This window comes from Pristis pectinata, chromosome 12 (assembly GCF_009764475.1).
Source record: "Pristis pectinata isolate sPriPec2 chromosome 12, sPriPec2.1.pri, whole genome shotgun sequence".
Lineage (NCBI taxonomy): Eukaryota > Metazoa > Chordata > Chondrichthyes > Rhinopristiformes > Pristidae > Pristis > Pristis pectinata.
Window position 1 is genome coordinate 15,853,538 of NC_067416.1, and position 23,035 is coordinate 15,876,572.

General features: G+C 40.6%; 1 protein-coding gene across 2 annotated transcripts in view; it reads left to right on the top strand.

Moving 5' to 3' along the window:
- The window catches only part of afap1l2 (actin filament associated protein 1-like 2), a 202,893-nt gene extending 184,079 nt beyond the window's left edge, over window positions 1–18,814 (top strand). For both annotated transcript variants that reach the window (XM_052027737.1, XM_052027738.1), the window contains 8 exons: window positions 975–1,120; window positions 2,494–2,602; window positions 5,161–5,403; window positions 8,138–8,315; window positions 9,989–10,153; window positions 15,696–15,889; window positions 17,057–17,179; window positions 17,283–18,814. In XM_052027737.1, coding sequence (XP_051883697.1) covers window positions 975–1,120; window positions 2,494–2,602; window positions 5,161–5,403; window positions 8,138–8,315; window positions 9,989–10,153; window positions 15,696–15,889; window positions 17,057–17,179; window positions 17,283–17,309 — 1,185 coding nt within the window. In that variant the 3' untranslated portion in view covers window positions 17,310–18,814. The remainder of the gene's footprint in view (window positions 1–974; window positions 1,121–2,493; window positions 2,603–5,160; window positions 5,404–8,137; window positions 8,316–9,988; window positions 10,154–15,695; window positions 15,890–17,056; window positions 17,180–17,282) is intronic.
- The last annotated feature ends 4,221 nt before the right edge of the window (window positions 18,815–23,035 follow it).

The window sequence follows — 23,035 nt, forward strand, 5'->3', positions numbered from 1 at the left end:
CAGAGGAGGTGGGTGTTGCTGAAAATACCAGCATTTAATGTCCATCCCTGATGGCCCCAGAATTGAGGAGACAGTTAAGAGTCAACCATATTGATGAGTCTGGAGTCACATATGGGCCTCCCTGGGTTAAAAAGGCAGTTTTCCTTCTCAGAGAGGCATTACCGGATGGGTTTTTACAATGATCCAGCTCTTTCCATCAGTTACCATTACTAAAAGCAGAGTTTATTTTATAATTCTTTGATTTACTTAAAATTTGAAATTCACACATGTCTCTGGGTCAGTTAGCCTAAACTCTGACTGATAGTAGTTTATATGCCAGTAAATCTTTTGTTTATCGATCTTTTTTTTTGATTCTGTGAAATTCCTATAACCATTATCTACATTGAAGATATTAGATAATTATTGGTGATGAGATGCTGATGATTTTAAATTACTTATTAGTGCTCAAACGGCCATCCATCGACACAAGAATTTCATGCCACAAAATGGCAACATGCATAAAAGTCATGGCACCTTAGAATCATTCATTGCTTTGGATATATCTGGAGGCTTTGATGTGTTTGGGTGCTTTAGATTTGCAAGGATTACACAGTCTTCTCTCTTGTTTCTATGCATGCTATTTTGTTATGTTACTGAAGATAATCCAGCTGCAAAGGTACCAATAAGTCTTGTATCAGGATAGAAAGAAATAAATGTTCGTAGTAGAAATTGTGCCCAGTGTTTTGCAGACACAAGAATTCTGATGAATTCACCTTATCAAATAAAAACAGAGCTTCTGCAGAACCTATGCATGCTCCTTGGGTCAGGCCAAGACAGAAGGAATACTAAAATTTGACCCACAATTAATCCTGGAGCCACTTCATTATTCTTACCTCACAACAAAGAGTACAAGGAGTTGTAATGAAGAGAGACTGGACAAAATGTGAAACAGAGGAAAAATCAGACATGATGAAAGTTCTCGTTTCTTTTTGTAGGCTAAGTCTTCAGAAGAGATGGGTTACTGGCTGGGCCTTCTGCTGGCAGAATCAGGATCCAAGACTGACCCTGAAGAGTTTGCTTATGACTATGTAGATGCTGACCGTGTGTCTTGTATAGTGCATGCAGCTAAACATTCTTTATAGTAAGTCAAACTTTCTGTTTGGAAACACAGTGGTTTTGCAAAACATACACTGGTCTATTGGGTAGCATCTCAATGTTGAAGTCAAGTTTATTGTCATATGCACAAGTACATGTATGCACAGGTGCAGTGAAAAACTTACTTGCAGCAGCACCACAGGCACATAGCATTAGAGACACAACATTCACAAGAAAATCATAAACATGAATTATACAAGAAAGAACACAATTAGAGCAATAAAAACAAAGTCCATTGTAGTGCAAAGTGTCGTAGTGTTGCTATACTGCGGTAGTGATTGGGGTTGTGCAGGTTGGTTCTAGAACCGAATGGTTGAAGGAAGGTAGCTGTTCTTGAACCTGGTGGTGTGGGACTTCAGGCTTCTGCACCTCCTGCCTGACGGTAGCCGTGAGAAGATGGCATGGCCCGGATGGTGGGGATCTTTGATGATGGATGTTGCCTTCTTGAGGCAGCACCTCTTGTAGATACTGCTGATGGTGGGGAGGGATGTGCCCGTGATGTCTTGGGCTGAGTCCACTACTCTCTACAGCTTTTTACATTCCTGCACATTCACATTGCTGTACCAAACCATGATGGAACCAGTCAGGATACATTCAATGGTACAGGTTTGTTAGAGTGTTCGGTGACAAGCCAAACCTCCTTAACCTTCTAAGAAAGTAAAGACATTGGCGTGCCCTCCTTGTGATTGCAGCTATGTGCTTGTATCTTGTGAAGAGTTAAGGATCTGGCTATTGCACTTGTCTTCAGGGTATGTTATTCCAGAATGACTTTTGACTTTGAGTCAGTTGTAATATTTTGCTTAATCTTATCTCAGATGATAGAACCTTCATTGAGAGATTTTGTATGAGAAGAAATAGCAGCAGGATTGAGCCAAAGGTGACCTTGGACCTGCTCTGCAATTCATTATCGTAGCTCATCCTGTATAACGTCCATATTCCCTACTTTAGACCTTTAAAGTTCTTCAGAAGCATTTCTCATGATTCTGTGTGGGTGGACAATCCTATCACAAGTGTTTACCCCACTATCTTTTCTCTTAGGTTGTGCCTAAGGATCAAGGATGATGATATTAGGAGGAAACTGTGGTAAAAATGGAGGAGGGACATGTGACAGGAATCAGTGAAGAGGCAAACCACTGACTTTAGACCCCATCATCAGTCAATTGCTTCATTTGACCGGATTTTTAAGTTGTTTTCCACCAAGCCATTCAAGTCTTCACAGTAATGCTGGATGTTTTTGAATAGAAATACAAAGTTGCTGAAAATTAAAGTAAAAATTCATAAAGTGTGATAAGTACGCTGTTATTTTTAATAATAGACTTTTCAAAGAATCTATTTCACTAACTTTTTATTACACTCTAGTTTACTACAGCGGAGATACTCAGAACCAAACACATACATAGATGATTTGCCTGTGGTACAGAACCAACCAGAAGACTTATATGATGACGTGGATGTACCTGAATCTGTGGTAGGAACAACTTCATTCTTTTTATTTAAATCTTATACCTTGCGCAGAATGCAAATGTCAGATCATTGGTCAAAAAGTTCACACAGCAGAGAAGCTCCTTTATTTTGATTTATATCTCAACAAAGGGGACCTTTCTGGTGCACGAATAGAGTCTCTGCTTTGGTAACTCTGACACATGTTGCTTTAGGGTTCCACCTATTAAACTTCCACCTAATTTGAAAATCACTTAAGTTTTATTCAAATCTCATATTGCCAAACATGAAATTTCCCCAAAACCATTGATAAGATATCTTTATTAGTCACGTGTACATCAAAACACACAGTGAAATGCATCTTTTTGCGTAGTGTCCTGGGGGCAGCCCACAAGTGTCGCCACGCTTCTGGTGCCAACATAGCATGCCCACAACTTCCTAACCTGTACGTCTTTGGAATGTGGGAGGAAACCAGAGCACCCTGAGGAAACCCATGCAGACACGGAGAGAACACACAAGCTCCTTACAGACAGTGGCCAAAATTGAACCCAGGTTGCTGGCGCTGTAAAGTGTTATGCTAACCACTACACTACCGTGCCTGCTGTGCCTTGCAGTTTCAAAAAGCGATATCTTTTTAAATCTTGCTCTAAAAATATTACTTAGTACAGTTTAATTGCTGCTGAAAATGGTTGATCATAAAGATAATCATTTTAAATCATACCTGAGTAATTTGATTTCAAATTAACTTAAAATAAAACACTTGCCCATTTTCTAGAGAGATTGGAGTGAGTTCAGTTGAAAATTAAAGAAATATTTAATTCAGATTTTTCCACAACATGTGTATTGTCCTTGTGATATAGTTTAAGTTTGCAGCCACCTTGATGGCCTGCAAATGAGTACAATTAGCAGCATGGCCTATTTTGAGGGTGGGGGGTCTGTTTGTCAAACTACAGCGGGAAATAACAGAAACTCAAACTGCAGTAAACTTGCTCTTAACATTCTGTTACTCTTTGAGTGGAAATAGAACTCAACAGAACATCCTGAGCATGCTGCTGAAGATCTGGTTTAAGTTGCACCTAGTGCAGGAAACCCATCAAGTAAATGGAGGGGAAATGCAAAGGAAAATTGGATGGTATAAGATAATTTATGTGGTTTAATTAGTTTAGCTTGCCCTGATATTTAAAGCTGCTTCTTCAGAGATTTATTTTGAATCTGTATTAACAGAGTCATAGAGTAATATAGCATGGAAACAGGCCCTTCGGCCCAACTCATCCATGTCAACCATGCTGCCCACCAAGCTAGTCCCATTTGCCTGCATTTGGCCCATATCCCTGTAAACCCCTCCCATCTATGTACTTATCTAAATGTCTTTTAAATGTTGTTATTATACCTGCTTCACCAGTTTCTCTTGGCAGCTCATTCCATATACCTCCTCCTGTGTGAAGAAGTTGCCCCTCGGGTCCCTTTTAAATCTTTCACCTCTCACCTTAAACCTGTGCCCTCTAGTTTTTAGTTACCCTTCCCTGGGTAAAAGACTATGTGCTTTCACCCTATCTATACCCCTCATGATTTGATACACCTCTTTAAGGTCACCCCTCAATCTCCTAATGATTCTCATTTATCATTATTTTTGACATTACTTTATTATTGTTTCTGAATGTCAGGCACCTTAAAAGTCCTTGACAGCTGGCAAAGTTTGGGGCTACCGACATGGCTAAACCACCTGTCAAAGATCCTTCCAGCCATGCTGTGGATGTGGCTTGTCCTGTCCCATCATTTTGTCATGGAGTGGCCTGCCATTTTTGATCAGATGGGTCTGGAAATGGAGGAGTGAGCCAGAGCATCCTTGACAGTACAGAAGTGTGAGAGATGGCACAGGAAAGGCCAAGGGCCCCGTTGACGGTTGTGAAGGAGAAAACACGGCCGAGGTAGAATGAAAGGCAAATTGGAAGCACTGGTGTTATTGTAAGAACAAACGTAACTGTGATAGACTAAGGAAATAGTTAAGAGTCCTTACAGGAAGTAGGGTGGGAGAAAGTATGATCAAGGTAACTGGGAGTCTGTGGGCACGTAGATCCCCTGAAGGGAAAATGTCGAGGAAGGGAATGGAAGAGACAGATTTGGGCCACGTGATGTGACAACAGGGGTGAAAGTTACAGCAGTGGTAATGAAACTTTCTAGTTCAGGGTGGGAATGATTTCAGCCAAGTGGAGGGTACTGATGGAGGGGGACTGGTTGGACCTCTATTTAAGGAAGAAGCAAATGGCACTCCAGCCATATTTACGGGGAGCGAGTGGGGTGGAAGTAAAGTGGGAATAGACATCTGGGAATGATGGAGGATATGTTGTGGATGGAGGTGAAAAGAAACTGGACAAGGAGAGAAAAAACTAATGTCATGGACATCCAGGGCTATACCACTATCAAACTTATATCTATCAGCAGATGAAGTTGGATTGGGATAGAACTAAATCTGGCTCTGAAAATCAAGAACCATCCAATCACTACGTAAAGTGGTAAGTTTGAAATAGCTATCATTAGCATTTTTCCTTTGTGGTAAATATGATATTGTATTATGTTTTTACACAGGAAGATAAAACTAATGAGGATCAATGCCATGGGGAAGATCAAACAAGAGTTTATTTGGACCTTACTCCTGTAAAGTCATTCCTCCATTCAAGTAACAACAAGGTACTCTCTAGTGTGCAATTAAATGCATCAAACCAGGACAATGAAAAGGGAGCTTCGTATCTTTCCCAAGTAAATGACAAGGACTCGGCTAGTGATTCTGATTCTGGGGTCATCGCCAAGCCCACCGAGAGTAATGTTAAGGTAAATGATTTATCCTACTTTATTATATACCTGCTCATAATTTGCAGTAGTAGTGAAAGATCAAGGTGCATCACTGACCTTGAAGGAAGCTGCTCACAATGACTTTACACTCTTGGTGACACAGACTTCCCCTGCTCCAACGTCATTTGTGATCTCGTGCCATTTGTAGGGGATCTAGTGTGTCCAAGTACAGTGATGTCATTGAACAAGTCAAGCAACTAACCCAGTTACAGAATTCTCTCAGCAGACCAGGAAGTAAAGTATCCAAAATCAAGTTTTGAAAACTTTTAAATCAGCAATTTCACTATAATGTGATTGTATTTATCCATTGATTTGTCTTTTGTATTTTAAATGGATTCTTTACATCTTTTTACTTGGAGACTAAAGAGTGAATCAAACCCTTGAACTAGGAATAGTTTCACCCTGCACCAGTTAAAAGAGGGTTTTCAAAGGCAAAACACACTCTGAGCAATTGCTGTTTGTAGAGTTTCACAGTCTGCAATTGCTGAATCACTTTGAGATGATGGGTGTCTCCTCTCAATTTATGAGGGGTTAAGAGTTTCTTTGTTTTTCCCATTGTTCTTCACAAATAAGGCTGAAAAGGAGCTTTTAACTATGAATCCATAAAATATATTGCAACTGTGCCTTTGTATATCAAACTCAGAACATCAAAGGCACACAAATGTAAACAACTTTTGTCGTGTCAAAACAGCAATTGGATTGACCATGGTTGTTCATCATTTTTAATTTACAGTTTAAGAAACAAAGGTATGTCATGCCTAATTAATTTCATTTTCTGTTATATCATTTTGTTATAATTAAATCATTAATTTTTTTATCATTTTTGTTATCATTAAATCATTTTGTTTTAATATTCCTTTTTAAATATCATTTTTGAGACAATAATATTCCATAAAGTCTTCCATAACTTTAAGAACTACTGTAAAATGAATTTCCAGTGATTAAAAGAGTTTTCTTTGCTTGTGGGAAATTACACTTTTAAAGATTTGCTAAAATGGAAAACTACCAGGGCTGGCTGCAACATATTCATAGGAGGGAAATGGACTGTTCAGCCCATCAATCTTTTTCCATAATTTTTTAAATTGGTTTATTACTGTCACATGTGAAAAACTTGTCTTGCATACCATTCATACAGATCAATTCATTACACAATGTATTGAGGTAATACAAAGTAAAACAATAACAAAATGCAGAATATGGTGTAACAGTTGCAGAGAAAAGGCACTGCAGGCAGACAATAACGTGCAAGGTCATAACGAGGTAGATTGTGAGGTCACAAATCCATCTTATCGTACTGGGGAACCGTTCAATAGTCTTATATCAGCGGGATTGAAGCTGTCCTTGAGCCTGGTGGTACGTGCTTTCAGACTTTTGTATCTTTTGCCCGATGGGAGGGGGGAGAAGAGAGAATGTCCGGGGTTGGCGGGGTCTTTGATTATGTTGGCTGCTTTACCAAGGCAGTGAGAGGAGTAGACAGAGTCCATGGAGGGGAGGCTGGTTTCCGTGATGTGCTGAGCTGTGTCCACAACTCTCTGCAGTTTCTTGCAGTCACGGTCAGAGCATTTGCCATACCGTGATGCATCCAGATAGGGTTCATGATTAAAAATTGGTGAAGGTCAAAGGGGACATGCCAAATTTCTTTAGTCTTCTGAGGAAGTCGAGGCGCTGGTGAGCTTTCTTGGCCATGGCATCTACGTGGTTGGACCAGAACAGGCTATTGGTGATGTTCACTCCTAGGAACTTGAAGCTATCAACCCTCTTGACCTCAGCACCTCAATTCAATTAGGTCATGCTATATGACTATCTTTATCTAACTCCACTTACCTACTTTGGTTAAATATAAATTTGATGCTCTTTTCAAATAAAAATCCATCAATCTCGGGTTTGGAATTTTCATTTGACCCAGCCTTTGGAAAAGGGAGTTCTAGATTTCCACTGAGCGATGTGTGAAGACGCACTTCCTAACTTCACTCTTGAATAACCTGGTTCTAACGTTAAGTTCTGCCTCTTCCTTGTCCTGGACTCCCCCACCGCAATGAATAAGCAAGTAGTGGCAAAGTAGGTTGCATTCCTGACATATCACTAACATCTAAGCTAATCGTCAAGGGAATGAGTTATTGCTGGAGTGCCGTCCAGTGACGTTATTTCAAAGAGGAGCAGGGAAGTTATTTCCAGTATCCTGACCAATGTTTACTCATCTGTTGGCTTCATCAAAACAAATTATCTGGTCATTGTCATGTTTGTGGGAGCTGGCTCTTCAGAAATTGGTTTCCACATTTTCCTCACCAGAGCCACATTTTTGAAATGTAGTCACTTCTGTAATACAAGAATATATTACTCTTGGCTGCTGTTCTAAAGGTTTACTGTCAACTTTCTTTTCATTTACTGCCTTATAAACTTATGTCCACAGAACTGGCAGAGGATGATTAGTGCACTGAAGTAATATCACTGTAGCTGTTGTTTGGAATTTGGAGTAGAGTAATGTTGGCTGAACGATATGGAATGTACTGTACTTGGCTCCGTTTGTTCCTTTCCCAGCATTAATAACCCCCAGCATAACCAGACAATATAGAAACAGCAACCTCCTTTAAATGGATAGCGATCACATTGTTTCTTGATGTTCGTGGTCAATGTGGTGAAAACCAAGTATGTTACAGAACTTGCTGTGTGCAGACAGAAACAATGTTGAATTTTTCACTATACTCAATTTCAGATATCTCAAGTGAAAGCAGATTTTGAAGAGAGAGCCTCAAATACTGGCGGCAAGCCTCCCACCAGTCAGAAGGTAGTGACACCCTGGGGCGATCAGAGCAAGAACCCCACACAAGCAACGAGTCAACAAGCAAAGCCAGTCACAGAGTGTGTTGAAAAGCAGAAGCTGGGTGCAACAGGTGAACTCTGCAGCTTACTCACTGTCAGGTCATAGATAATCAGGTGTCTAAGTCAGTGCTTGATCACAGCTATTTTGCTGACACAAATACATTGAGGCTTTCAAGCGTTTGGCGTACTTGACCCATCTCATTCCACAGCACCAGATCCAACAGTACCTGCTTCCTAAATCAGCCACAAACAAACTGGTTAAGGAAGTTCTCCTGAACACATTTCAGAAATTCTCTCTCCTCCTATCTCTCTATCATTATCCTGAACAATATTTTGTTAATTAAAGCCCACAATATCACTATTGTTCTATGATTCTTGCAGCCCTCTGCAATTTCCCTGCAGGTTTGAACAAGGGGTTCAGATTTTTGGGACATTGGGACAAATTGTGGGGCAAGGGGCACCTATTCCAAAAGGATGGATGGACTTCAACAAGGCTGGGATCAATGTCCTTCCAGGAGGTCCAGTGATGTGTATGGAGGTGGGCACCGACATTTCAAAGTAAAGAGGAAAAAGGTGCACCAAGGAGTGAAAGTGATGGATAATACCAGAGAAGGAAACAGTACTGTGTTAGATTGAAGCAGAAAGGGAAATACTGCAAGGAATACAAATTCAGGTATCAAATGTATGTATATACTGTAAATGCACAACATGTGCTGATGAAGGTTGGTAAGCTGCAAACACAAAAAAATCATGAGGAAAATCAGGTATTAGTAACTATAGAAATAAGGCTTAAACATGGTCAAAACTGGTTGCTCAATGTTTGCAGTCACATAGTGTTGAGAAAAGTTAGGGAGAGGAACAAAGACATAGAACATAGAACAATACAGCACAGGAACAGGCCCTTCGGCCCACCATGTCTGTGCCGATCATGATGCTAATCTAACTAATCCCATCTGCCTGCACATGGTCTGTATCCCTCTGTTCCCTGCCTGATCATGTGCCTGTCTAAATGCCTTTTAAATGTAGACGTACAACAGTGACATATTCTTAGAAGCACAGGGCAAGTCTAGAATACTTAAGGTTGATGTTTACGAAAAAAGATATAAATGTTGGTGGGAGTGGAATTAGTGGGAGCAGTCTATATTAATAGGCAGGGTGCAAGTTAATAGGCAGGGGTACTGGAAAAGTGCCTGGTTTGGGTGACTTGCATCCCATGACTTGCTGAGGGCAGTGAAGATGGAGATAGCAGAAGGGATGTTGAAGGTGATGACAAAGGAAGGTTGTTCCCATTAGCCAATGGTACAAATAGTAATTAGTTTGGCAAAGGGCCTAACATCAGTTTGAGGCAGTTGCCCCCGACACCTACTGAGCAAGTCTAACCAAAATGGCACCTCCACATATTCAATAATATGTTTAAAAATATATGTTTAATAAGTATCATTATGCAATGCAGTGTGGGTATCTCTAATGGGAATTTTCACATTAATATGTACCCAGTCATCTCTTACATTTGACTGTGGCACTACTAGACAAGAGATTCTCAATGTGACTTTGCAGGATTTCAGTACTGCCTGACTTTAACAACTTTTGTAATGATGTGGAGCCCTCTGATTTTGAGGTCAAACATTTGTACAGTCCAATCTGCTGTATGGAATTGTATTAATAATTCCCCTGAATAATTCACCTGACATCCTTTAGCAAGCTTTGTGCTAACGTGTTGCTTTGGATTTCAATCTCCCACCAGTATCAATGGAGACCAAATTTGGAAAGAATCGAACTGAGGCAGATCTTAAAAAATACCTTGAAGAGAAGGAAAATCTGGAGAAGGAGAAAGAGCAGCTTCGGAATGAACTGATGTTGCTGAGGAAACAGAAGAGGGAGGTGAAGGATGTAATAGCAGTTTGCAAAGGTAGGTGTTGACAATATGAAGGAACGAATGTGGAAAGTTGTCTCAGTGTTAGGTGAACTCCGCAAAATTTTGAAATGATAGTAAACGTGTAATTTCCGTGAAGGGCGAAAAGCCATTGAAGTATCCAAAAACAAAGGTGAGGTCAAAATTCACCATGAATCAGTTGGCAACATTTGGGCAAATTGAACTGTTTGTGAAATGGGTTGAGTGGTCCATTATTCTTAACCATGACCATAGAAGAGCAATTGGGGGAATGTATTCACGTCTGTGACGAGTAATGAATCTACAGTATGGGATCCCCTTATCCTGTGCCTGCACTTATTCATTTCCCTTGTCCGACGGCCAAATAGGACTTCTCTGGGTTTTACGAAACAGTCCTTGAATCTCCATTTATTCTGGCAAATAAAGGATGTTTTTATTTAGGATTAAAGCTTATTTTTCCCGTCAGTCTTTAATGTCCTTAGTTAGCTCTGTTGCCAGCCAGCAGGAGGCCCACAAACACAGTTGAATAATGATTCCCTTGCCAATTTTCCCTGTTGGTCTCCATATGATGCTTTTCCACAATAACAAGGATAAGACCAGCAAAGCCTTGAGGTCTGGAGCAAGTTGCCCGTCTAGGGTGATGGTAGTAAGACACCTTGCTATGGTTAAAATTACGCTGGATAGCACCTATCAAATGAACACTTTTAAATCTGGGAGGAAAGAAAAACACAAGAAAACTTGCACTGGTGCAATGTAATCCATCCTTTGGGGAATATGAAACAACTCAGCTGTCAGCAGCTCCAAAAATAGACACCTTTTTGGCCAAGAGAAACCACTCCAACGCCTTCAGTTTAAAGTGGTAATGCCATCCCAATTGTTGGCGCTTAGTGATGTAAAAGCAGGAGCTTATTCTGTCATTGTGTTAGCCATACAGCTTTCTGAACTCGATCTCTAAGTAACTGTTCTTGCTCCATGGCGATGACCATATGGCCCCCGCTACACTCTTTACATTAGCAAACTAACCTCACTTGGTAGCCTGACTTTATCCATTAAGCTGCTGGATACCCAGTCATCTTCATGCGCCTCCTTGGCACAGAGAGGACAGGCACCAATCATGTGAAGCAAGGGCAAGGAACAAGAATTTCACTCATCCTGAGACCCATGGCAGGAACTGAAAGCTGGAGCAACAAACAATCCGCTGGAGGAACTCAGCGGGTCGGGCAGCATCTGTGGGAGGAAAGGAATTGTTGACGTTCCGGGTCGAAACCCTGCATGCATTTCTTTCCCCCTACAGATGCTGCCCGACCCGCTGAGTTCCTCCAGCAGATTGTGTGTTGCTCCAGATTCCAGCGTCTGTAGTCTCTCGTGTCTCCACTAAAAGCTGGATAGGTCTATGTTGTTTTTTGTACTGAAAGGCGTCACACCCATCAATGTCTCTTCCAGTTGGCCAGAGTATTACATGGGCTTCCACATTCTGTTGTGGGACGGGATTAATTTAAAAGATAAATCAAACAAACAGGGTTCAGGTTGTGATCTGGCTCCTGTGTCTCATTGGTCTTGTTACTTGCATCGATACAGATCGATCACTTGCTCAGATGCCTGAGATATTGTAAGCTGGGCAAGCTTCCCTGAGGAGTGGACGCTCCAGCACTAGTGGCGGACACATACAGGATTTAAGTGTCTGAGTTAGTTCTGGACCATTGGCATTCTGCATCAATACATTCCACATTCTCATGAAGTTTCTCATGAAGAATTTCAAGTTCATTTATTCCGGATTCCACAGTAGAAACTGCCAACATTTCATTATCCTAAAACAACCACAATCACACCTCCTTTAACCTCTTCATATTTAGAGATTATAGCTCAAATGTATCCAATGACATGTCATATGTAAATACTTTAATCCTAGATATTGTTGTGGTGAATCACTGTTAAACATTCACCAAGGCCAAGTGTTGGTGGTAAAATGATGTAATCAGTTTATTTGAATTACTACCATCCCAGTGGTCAACTTGAGTGGCTTTTGTCTTGAAGTTCATCCTTTGTTGTTTAGCAAGCCAAACATAGCATCAGAATATGGAACTCTGTCTTCGAAATTCACCCCATTGACTTTAATGCCAGGATACAAGATGCCATTGCTACTATATTGTGCATTTAGCATTATACACCTTAGTTTCAGATCTAAAAACAAAATGCTATGAATGCTGGAAATATGAAATAGAGCAGAACAAGCTGGAAATACATAGCAGGTCTGTGGAGAGAGAAAGTGTGTTAATGCTTCAGGTTGATGAAAGGTTCTGATTGAAGGTCATCAATCTGAAATGTTAATTCTGTTTCTCCTTCACAGATGCTGCCTGATATGTTGAGTATTTCCAGTGCTGCTTGTTTCATTTGAGATTCAGATGGCTGGCCCGACATAACAGCACCAATAAGACCACTTCAAGTTAATGTGTGGCTGCTGAGTGCCCCATGGAGACAAAATGATTGTTTACATCTGTGCTGTGCGTCAGTTGGATTTATCAAACGTGCCAACAAATTAAAATGGAACCCAGTGGGTGAAATGAAAGGATGATATTTATAGAATTTGGTTGTGCCAGTGTTCTGGAGCTAGACTGCAGAAGAAAATAGCAACTACCATTGGCTTCAGGCTGTTTTCTTTGTGTTGGAAGCTCAGGGACATTTTTTTGCATTAGCGTTTGAGGAGGCCAATATGCTTAAAGTATATATTAGCAAAGGATGAGACAAAATACATGGCTTAGGATCCTCTGAATCAATAAATGTGCACAAAATACAAATTAATTCCACTTGCTATGAAGATGCAACTTGTTTTTTTTTTCCTAGCAGGCAACTAAATGTTCAGTTAGGTTACACTGAGCCTTGTTTGAAGCTTTGCTGTACCCACAGGGGTTTGGATTTAGTTAAGATTTTGATCTGCCTTAGACTCCCTGCTTTCAAAAGCCAAATCTAACAAATGCTGAGAGTGAGATTAGCTGATGGGCCCTTATGTAAGTTCATTTGGCAATACCCTATTGGCTTTATTAATGGCGTCATCAACCTATCATTTTAAATGGATTCTGCCTCTCCTAAATTAGCTAACACATGGGAATCTAGTTGAAACTTGCTAGTAATCTTCAAAGGCAAGTTTCATATTATCCTTTAATCTTGAAGGGATGTTTACTATAGTAAGACCTTAGAGCGAGGAAGAGAGAATTTTTCGTCATGTTGTAACTTGTTGACATATTCCTCTTCCAGTTCTAGACTCCAATGTCTCCAACATCACTTTGATCTTTTTTTTGATCTATTTATAAGCTTCCAGAGTTTTACGTTTTGAACTTTCTTCCTTCAAATTCCAAAGTTCCCAGACTTTCCCCTTCTTTCCAACATTTGCACTTTGTTCAGCCTTGTTAGTCTCTGTGAACACTTGATGGCCCTGACCTGACACTTGGGAAAATGTGCTCTCTGTCTTATTTATCTCCTACAATCTACAGACATCTAGTAAAATTTGAACTTGACAGATTTTAATCTCTGATCAATTTATGGCAATTTATGGCAGTACGAAAGAAGGCCATTAGGCTCATTAGGCCTGTGGCAGCTCTTTGGAAGTGTTGTAGCATCAGTTTCTGGAGCAGCGGAGGCTAAGGGGAGACCTGATAGAAGTTTATAGGATTATGAGAGGCATAAGATAGGGTAGACATCTTTTTATCAGGGTAGAAATGTCAAGTACTAGAGGACATGCATTTCAGGTGAGAGGAGGAAAGTTTAAAGGAGATGTGCAGGGCAAGTTTTTTTTGCACAAAGAGTGGTGGGTGCCTGGAACGGTCTGTCGGCTGGGGGAGCGGTGGAAGCAGATACAATAGTAACGTTTAAGAGGCTGTTAGATAAGACACATGAATATGCAGGGAATGGAGGGATATGGATCATGTACAGGCAGAAGAGATTTAGTTTGATTCGGCATCATGTTTGGCGCAGACATTGTGGGCTGAAGGGCCTGTTCCTCTGCTGTACTGCTCTATGTTCTAGTCTTTCTCCCCTGCTCTTTCCTGCAAATCTCTCCTTATTAAGTATGAAAGATATGATTAAATCTTCTCCCTCTACCCTTTTAGGAAGCACGTTCCTGAGCATAACAACCAACTTGGTTAAAAAAACAATCATATTTCCCATCCCTTGATCATTTGGTAATTGGGAGGTCCAGTGATGCAGTTTCAGGGTCTTGGGTTCGATTCTGACCCTGGGTGACAGCAGTCTGGAGTTTGCACATTGTCTCCGTGTTGTGTGGGTTTCTCCCAAACCCAAAGACATGCTGGTGGGTTAATTGGCTCCAGTAAATTTCAACTTTAGATGGTAAAAGAATCCGAGGAGATTTGATGGCATGTGAGAGAGAATATGTTGCAAGGGTGTCGGGAAATTAGGAGAGGGGGAATAGAACTGATGAGATTGCTCTGCTGAAAGCAGGCATGCACCCATTGGGCCGAAAGGCCTCCCTCTGCACCAAAATAAATATGAAATTCAAGTTTTTGTCCCTTGGTGACTCGCCCTCCTATAAGTGAAGCTAGTTTCTTCTATCTTATTCTTTTCACCTTTCACTATTCACGTTCCTTGAAAAATAAGTATATTCTATGACAGGATCTTTAGTACAGACCAACTTGATAATAAGTGATTTCTCAAGATGAAATTTTGTTCCAAGCTGAAATTATTTTAAAGTCCAGATTGCCTGTTTCCACAGAGAATTGATAGTATCACAATCAACCTTGTCCCCCAACCAAGTCAAGTCGAGTTTATTGTCATGTGCACAAGTACGGTGAGGTACAGGTACACTAAAAAAACTTGCTTGCAGCAGCAACGCAGGCGCATAGATTCAGACAACACACCCAACCTCAATTATACATAAATTATACAAGACAGTGAAGAAAAATACCGTGCAAAACAGGGCATCAGTGGAAAAACACAATTAAAAACATGTCCATGATAGTGCAAGAGGTGGTCCATAGTGTTGTGTTCCTGAGGTAGGATTAGAGTTGTGCAGGTCAGTTGAAGAACCTGATGGTTGTAGGGTAGTAACTGTTCCTGAACCTCATGGTGTGGGACTTCAGGCTTCTGTACCTCTTGCCTGACAGTAGCAGCAAGAAGAGGGCATGGCTCAGATGGTGGGGATCCTTGATGATAGATGCCATCTTCTTGAGGCAGCGCCTCATGCAGATGTTGACAATGGTGGGGAGGGATGTGGCCTTGATGAACCGGACTGTGTGCACTAGTCTCTGCAGTCTCTTGCATTCCTGTACGTTGGAATTGCTGTGCCAGGCTGTGATTCAACCAGCCAGGATACTTGCTGCAGCGCATCTGTGGAAGTTTGTTGGAGTATTTGGTGACATGCCAAATCTCCTTAAGCTTCTAAGAAAGTAGAGGTGCGGCCGTGCCTTCATATATTATCTGGGCTTAATGTGGGCTCTTTCCGTGCTTGGAATAGTTGCCAGTTTTCCCAAATTACAACAGTGATTACATTTCTAAAGTTTAAGTAAGTTACATATGAGTTGAATAATTTTCCTTCTATTAAATATATCAGATAAGCAGGTGCTTTGCACTCAGGAGGAAAGGCTACGACAGATTGAAGAAGAATGCAAGTCAAAGGAGAACAGTAGGGTGGACTTGGAACTGAAACTGGTATCGGTGAAGGAAAGCTTGAAGAAAGCTGAGTTAGGACCGGTGACATTGGGAACCACTGTGGATACCAGTCATTTTGACAATCTAAGCTCAAACGTATGTAATGGTTTCAACAGATGAATTAACCTTTAATTACAAACTGTTAACCATCAACAATCGATTCACATTAACTTCCAACAGAGCCTGGTTGAATATGATTGGTGCTGTCGATGATGCAGTTTTCATTTTTTGCTCTTTTATGGTAATCATACCTCTAGTGTTTTGCAAGATTATTTGTCAACCAACCACATGAAGGAGAATTTGGGGCCTTTGGCTTTCCACAGCATATGGTGAACCATGTTTCACACTTGGTAACAAGAGTAACAGGAGCAGGGGTGACCCATATGAGTGAACCTGCTATGCCATCCAGTAAGATCCTCACTGGCCTTGTATTTAAAGTTCACCTTACTGCCACACACTCATACTCCTTGATTCCCTTAGTGCCCATAAATCTACTGATCTTAGCCTTGAATATACTCAGCAACTGAGCATCCACAGCCCTCTTGGGTAGAATTACTCTAAACGTCTGAATAAAGAAATACCTCTCCAACCCAGGCCTAAATAACTGACCCCTTATACCAAGGCTATGGCCTCTTCTTCAAGACTCTCTGTCCAGAAGAATCAATCTCTCAGAATCTATCCTGTCAACACGTTGCAGTAAGAACAGTGTGAGAATGAACCATGGTGACAGAGCAGAAATCTAACAGTTTGAATTTAGAAGGGAGAAGCAACAGAACAGGAGGTGGGAATAAGACTGACTGTGCCAGTGACACTTAGGTTAATTAGTTTCAAACAAATAGGTTTAACAACAGAGAATGCTTACACCTACCCAAAGTATCCAAAAACTACTCTCTGTAAAGTGAAGAAAACTGTCTGAAATTCTAGCATTATCTGGCATTTAGAAATTGAATTAAGTTTTCGATATCCTGGCAATTTACTGTAGTGGAATTTGGAGGCCTATATTTGAGACTTGCTTTTAATATGTTGGCTCCTTTCAACTTGTTGTTCTGTTTCCTTGCATCTTTATATCTTGTATTTCTAATTTTAATGCAATTATGAAAACATCAGGGAAAGGAATTTGTGAGTTCAGTTGGAAACATGGATTTGGTGATGTTTAATCTTGTTTGCAGTGAGGAAGATTCAGTGAGTAAGAAATATACATAAGGAGACAGAGTGCAGATCTCTTAACAAGATTTCAGTGTTAGTCTTCTTGCTTTTCTGTAGGCTAAGCCAGCCACTGTGACCAACACTCCTGACAACTCGCCCGTGAACTCTGCTGCAACATTAAAGAATAGACCTTTATCGATTATGCAATCTGGAAAAGGGACTGTCCTACAAAAAGCAAAGGTATAATTTCAAATAGTTAAAACCATTCGTTAAAGCTTTCTAAGCAAAAGTCTGCTTATTAATTGATATAATTTACCTCTCTCTATCTTTTTGTTTCTACCAGGAATGGGAAAAGAAAGCTACCAGCTAGAAAATAATTTGGAGTAGGATGGACTATAATAGCAAAAAACTGTAGCCTTTGGAGCAGAGAGATATTTTTTGTTCATCTATTCATGGAAGGCAGTTATAGAAAGCCACTACTACTTGGCACACTTCTTCATAAAAGAAAACTTCCACTGCCCAATCATCAACAGGAACTCACATACTAACATCGTGGACCATTACTACAAAGCATCTGAAGATTTTCAAGGTTCTTTATTTCACCTTTGAAAGTTGTATGCTTCAGAAAACTGAGGACAACTTCCAACAGAGCTTACTGATAAGCAAATAAATACTGTCTTAAGTCATTCCATGCAGCAATGGATTTTTCTTTTGGTGCTTACAGGTTGTACGACATAATGAGCATTTGTCTTGCAAGTTAAAATTCCCTGTTTATTAAGATATTATTACATGTAGATACCATGAAAAAGGTGACTGTTGAGTAACATGAAAGATGGTGACGAGAGCATCCCATGCTATTTCTGAGTATTATTCGGTACAATGGTGTAATGGTTATGTCATTTGATTGAAAGGCCTGGACTGATTGTTTGGACAAATGAGTTCAGATCCTCCCAGGATGCGCTGAGAAATTAATTCAACTAATTAATCAGTTGTAGAGGCCGTGAAACAGGTTGATTTTTTTTCTTAAAAGGGAGCTCGTCCATTAACATCCTTTAGGGAAGGAAATGTGTCAACCTTACCTCACTCATGTGTAACTTTACAACCACATAGCAATGCTAACCTGCCTCATGAAATGGCCTAAAAAGGCATATGGTTTGCGGGAAATTAGGTTTGTGTAATGAATGCTGACCTCGCTGGTGCCTTTCATATCCAGTAAGTTAAAGAAAAGAAATTAAGAATAATTTAGGACTCAGATATCAAACTTGTGCTTCAGTCCCAATCTTCTTTGATTTTCTAAGTAAGCTGCCTGCAATTCCTGAAGATTGCAAAGCTGTCAGGTACAGCTCTGTGAAGTGCATCATGGCATGTAAGAGTAGGTTAAGTTAGCCATGCCTCCTATTAAGTGGTTGACAACAAGAGTAACATAGGAGTCAGTGGCAGAGAGCTTATCATTTTCCAAAGATTAAATTGAACATTTTATTGGAGGCTTTCAGCGTGCGCAGTGAGTAGAACAGGCAAAAGTTTTCTTTAACAAGAAAATTTCACTAAGGCCAGCCAAAATTAATTAAAATAGCATCTTAACAAAAAAAATTAAAAAGCTTCCATTTCCTGCCATCTTTAATACTCCTCAGCCAACTAGATTTCCAGTAAAACTGTCTCTCATCAACTCCATTTATAACCAGAAATTTCTGGCATGCAGTCCTGAAATTCCTGATGACATGGCACCTTTTAAGAAAATGATTTTTCTTTCTCTTTTGCAACATTGTAAATACATTTACTTACCTGTGAACAGTTACAAAAGCACGTTTGTTATATACCAGCAACGGAAATATGAAGGGAGAATTACTTATGTCAGATTTATTGAAATAAATAATATTTCCCCATAATGTAACTCTGCAGTTGGTGTAATTATTCCAGCAGTTACTGAAGACAAATGAAGCACACGGTTTTGTCATGTACCAGCAACTAAAGAAACACATCGAGTCATGTATAAGTGTTAAAAACTATTTTATTAATAACTACTTCTGATAATAAGAAAAATAAAAGTAAAAATGTTAGAATGTTAGAAGTAAAAATGTTAGATCTTAAACATTAACCCCAAAACTAAACTCGAAGTGTGTGTGTGGCAAATTCCCAAACTCCAAGTCCAGGAATAGTTCTCAAAGTTCAGTTCAGCAAGCCATAAGGTGAAACGTGAGCAAAGGCTTTTGCAAAACCACTGTTGACTGAAGAGAAAATGTAGAGAGAAAATAGAGAGTAATTACAAAATCCAAATGTTCCATAAAGGAACCCATACGACACCTCAATCACTGATGATCTCCATTCCTTTGTTCCGAAGTATCTGCCACCCCGAAAGGCATTCGAGATGTGGCCATCCACACAAATACCTGTTTCTTTCTACAGGTTAACGACAAAGTGGACTCCACTGGATTATTCCACAAATCCATACATGGATTGTAGTGACAGGCATAGTTATTGTTTTTCATCCATCGATACAGAGACCAGCAGGCAGGTGTCTCTCTCCCTCCCCCTCTCTCTCTCTCTGCGTCTCTCTGACTGACTGCTCCAAAACGTCATCACGTCTTTATCTCCTGTTGTTGTCGTAATCACGCCACACACACTACACTACACTACTGTGCTATTTCTTAAAGGGACATTCACCAATAATAACCTAATCCGTAACAGTTTAAACTCAATGAAGGGTAATACTCAAATAAATGTTATTACCTTACAAGCCAGGTGAGCGATTTTATGGACACACTTGCTCATTTGTATAACGTCATTGATATTTATCCACTTGTTAGGATTTATTTCCTCCTGGCATATCTCTACATCTATTTCATTTATTAAATTTGAATTTTTAAGGCATATTTATCCTGACAGTTTGATTTTTTAAAATGAAACTTAGGGAACTAAATAAACCAGGACTATAATTGCGAACATGTTGCCTTCGAGAGATCTTTCTGTGTTTGTCAGTTCAATAAGTTGAAAACAACTTGTATTTATATTAGAGGCACAAGACACTGCAGAGGCTGGAATCTGGAGCAACACACAAGAAACATTGACTGTCCATTTCCCCTCATACATGCTGCTTCACCCGCTGAGTTCCTCCAGCATCTTGTTTGTTGCTTATAGTTATATTAGACCCTTACCATCATAAAATGACCCTAAGTGTTTCATGGGAGCAGTATGAAAAAAAATTCAACATGTTTAGCCATAGAGATGGGTTGTTCACAGAGCTGCATTTTGAAGAGTGTCTCAGAGGAGGAGAGAGATAGAGAATTGGAGAGGTTAAGGAGGGTATTCTAGAGCTTAGTAACCAGGAAGCTGAAATAATAGCCACCAATGGTGATGAAAATTGGGTATGTGCGAGGGGCAAGCATCTTGCGGGGTTGCAGGTGGAGAATGCTACAAACAGGCCAAAGAATGAATTAAAAGCAATCATAAGAATCTTAAAATCGAGGTATTCCTAGACTGGGGCTAGTATAGGTCAGTGAGCTCCGGAGTAGTGGATGAAAAGGCGATGGTGTAAATATGGCAGCTAAGTTTTGATAAGCAAAAAGCTACAGAACATGCAAGGTGTGAAGGTGGCCAGGAGGCTGTTGCAATAGTTAAGTTCTAGTTCCAGATGCAGCAAAGACACAGGTGAGGGTTTCAGCATAGGGAATGGACAGAGGGATTGTGCACAATCCTTAAAAGTGACAGGACAAGTTAAAGTAATGAATAAGGCACCCAGGTCTCTGAGCTTTGTAAATAGAACCATCAACAGAAACTGAGCCTGCTTGCTTGACCTAGATAAATTGGTTTTCTTCAAGTGGGTCCATGTCCAGTTCTGAGCAGCACACTTCAAAAATGATATGTAGGCTATGGAAAAGGTTCAGAGGAGATTTACTAAAATGTTTTCAAGTATGAGGGATTCCAGTTACATGGATAGAATCGGGAATTCTTCTCCTTACATTCATACGAGGCCAAGAGGAGATTTGATCAAGATGTTTAAAATCTTTAAGAATTTAGATAAAGTGAAAATTTTCAAAACAATATAGTACAATAGTATGTGTAAAAAGGTTTCTATTCAATGAATGTTTGGATTTCATTTGCAGTGTTTGAACGGGTGGTGGATATAGATTCAAACAACAATTGGATATATGCTTAAAAGAGAAAAATAAGCGAAGATATAGGGGAAGGGTTGGGCCCAACAAGATTGCTCTGGAGTGATTGGATCAAATGACTTCCTGCTGTGCTTCACTATACAGGGATGCTACACTTCCTTGATTCCAACAGAGCCACTAGTTTCCAAAGCTGATGGCATGCAAGTGGTAATGAAATGATTAATACATAGCAATCCATTTTATTTCACAGTAAGTGGGCACATTCACTTTTCCCCAATAAAGACCATGTCATGCTATCCCTCCATGATGAGTTGTGCTCTGTCTTTAGTAAAATAAATTACAGCTTCCCTGCCACATTTCCCAGCACGTGAGATCATTATGGGCCTCAGAGCTTTCTCTCTAATCAGACTGCCTACCCTGGAAGATTTCCTGACCCAAACCTATTTCACAGGCAGACAAGGGATATGGTTTCTCAGCTCACTGCATTGTTTGGGATGATGCATACAAATTCAGTATTGGTCATCAAACAACAGTTGGATATAAGCTTAAAGGTGAAAAAAGAAGCAAAGATATGTTGGTTAGCATAGGTTAGTGAGCTCTGGAGTAAATGGGGAAGTAAAGATTTCATGAATATGGTCGTGGAGTTTTGGATGAGCACAAAGAAGGCCAAACCACATCTTATCAAATAGGGGAGCACAAGAAGGTGAGCAGCTCTTGACATGCTGTGGAGGGAAGTCACTCATGCTGGCTGGAGACATATATGGATAGTGTGTGAAAAGGTTCTTTTGGGATCTTAAAGATGGAGGACTCTGGACACAGGCTTTGGATCTTAAAAATAGTTTAATTGCAAAGGCAACCGTGGGAACAGCATGAATGGGAACAGATGCACACTCACACACAGAAGCAGGGGACCGCGAACGTGAGGGGAATCGCAACCATACACACACACACACGCACGCACGCGCGCACGCACACAACAAGGTACAGCTTATCAAGGGATAAACACTTCAATGCCTGAACACCTTGACCCGAACAAGCATTGGCTCTAACACTCCCTTGAATCTGACTAAATCTCGTGGTGGTGCACACTCTTACCAGTGGTCTCCGCAGCGTTGTTTCACTATTCCTGGGACAGTCGAAAGAGAGAGAGCCAGGAATGTGCAGCACTCTTTATAGTGCTGGAAGGCTGGGTGGAGCCAGACCAGGTAATCTAGACAGGCCAATGGCTTGGGGGTCAAGGACAAAGGTGTTTACCAAGGCCAATGGTCAGGCAGGCCCAGGAACGAAGGTGCTCTCCAAGGCCAATCCCTATGCCCACACCTGACGGGTGGGATGGAGCCGAACCTTGATTGACAGTGGTGTCACTTCTGATCCAATAAGCAACGCTGTCCTCCAAACAGAGGGGTCAGTGTTGTTACTGTTATGTGACAGCCATGTGCTTTCATACTACAGATAGGTACCAGCTTGGATGTGTCCAGGAGCGATATTGTCAATAGTTCCCCCAGAAGATTAAATTCTTATATATATAATTATAAGAGGCATAGATAGGGTAGACAGTCAGAATCTTTTCCCATGGTAGGGATACCAAAAACAAGAGGGCTTATGTGAAAGGAAGTGGTGGAATCAGATGCAGTCATTACGTTTGAGAGACATTTAGCCAGGCACTTAAGTAAGCATGGACTTAATGAGGCAAATGGGTTTAGTATAGATTGGCAAAAAGGTCGACATGGACAAGGTGGGCTGAGGGCCCTTTTCTGTGCTGTATGACTCTGTGCCCCTTGCTTGGCCGTTTAATTAGGTAGTCTCCACAAATCCCTTCGAGGTCCAATGGTTAGTCTGACAATTTCCATCAGGTTTATATTTCTGCAGAATATTACAGAGGGACCTGTTGCCCATTCCATCAGACCATTTGAAAATTTTAACTGGTGGACTTTGGATTCCACTGAGGTGCTTGTGTCGCCGTCTCTTCCCTCCTAACCCAACCTTA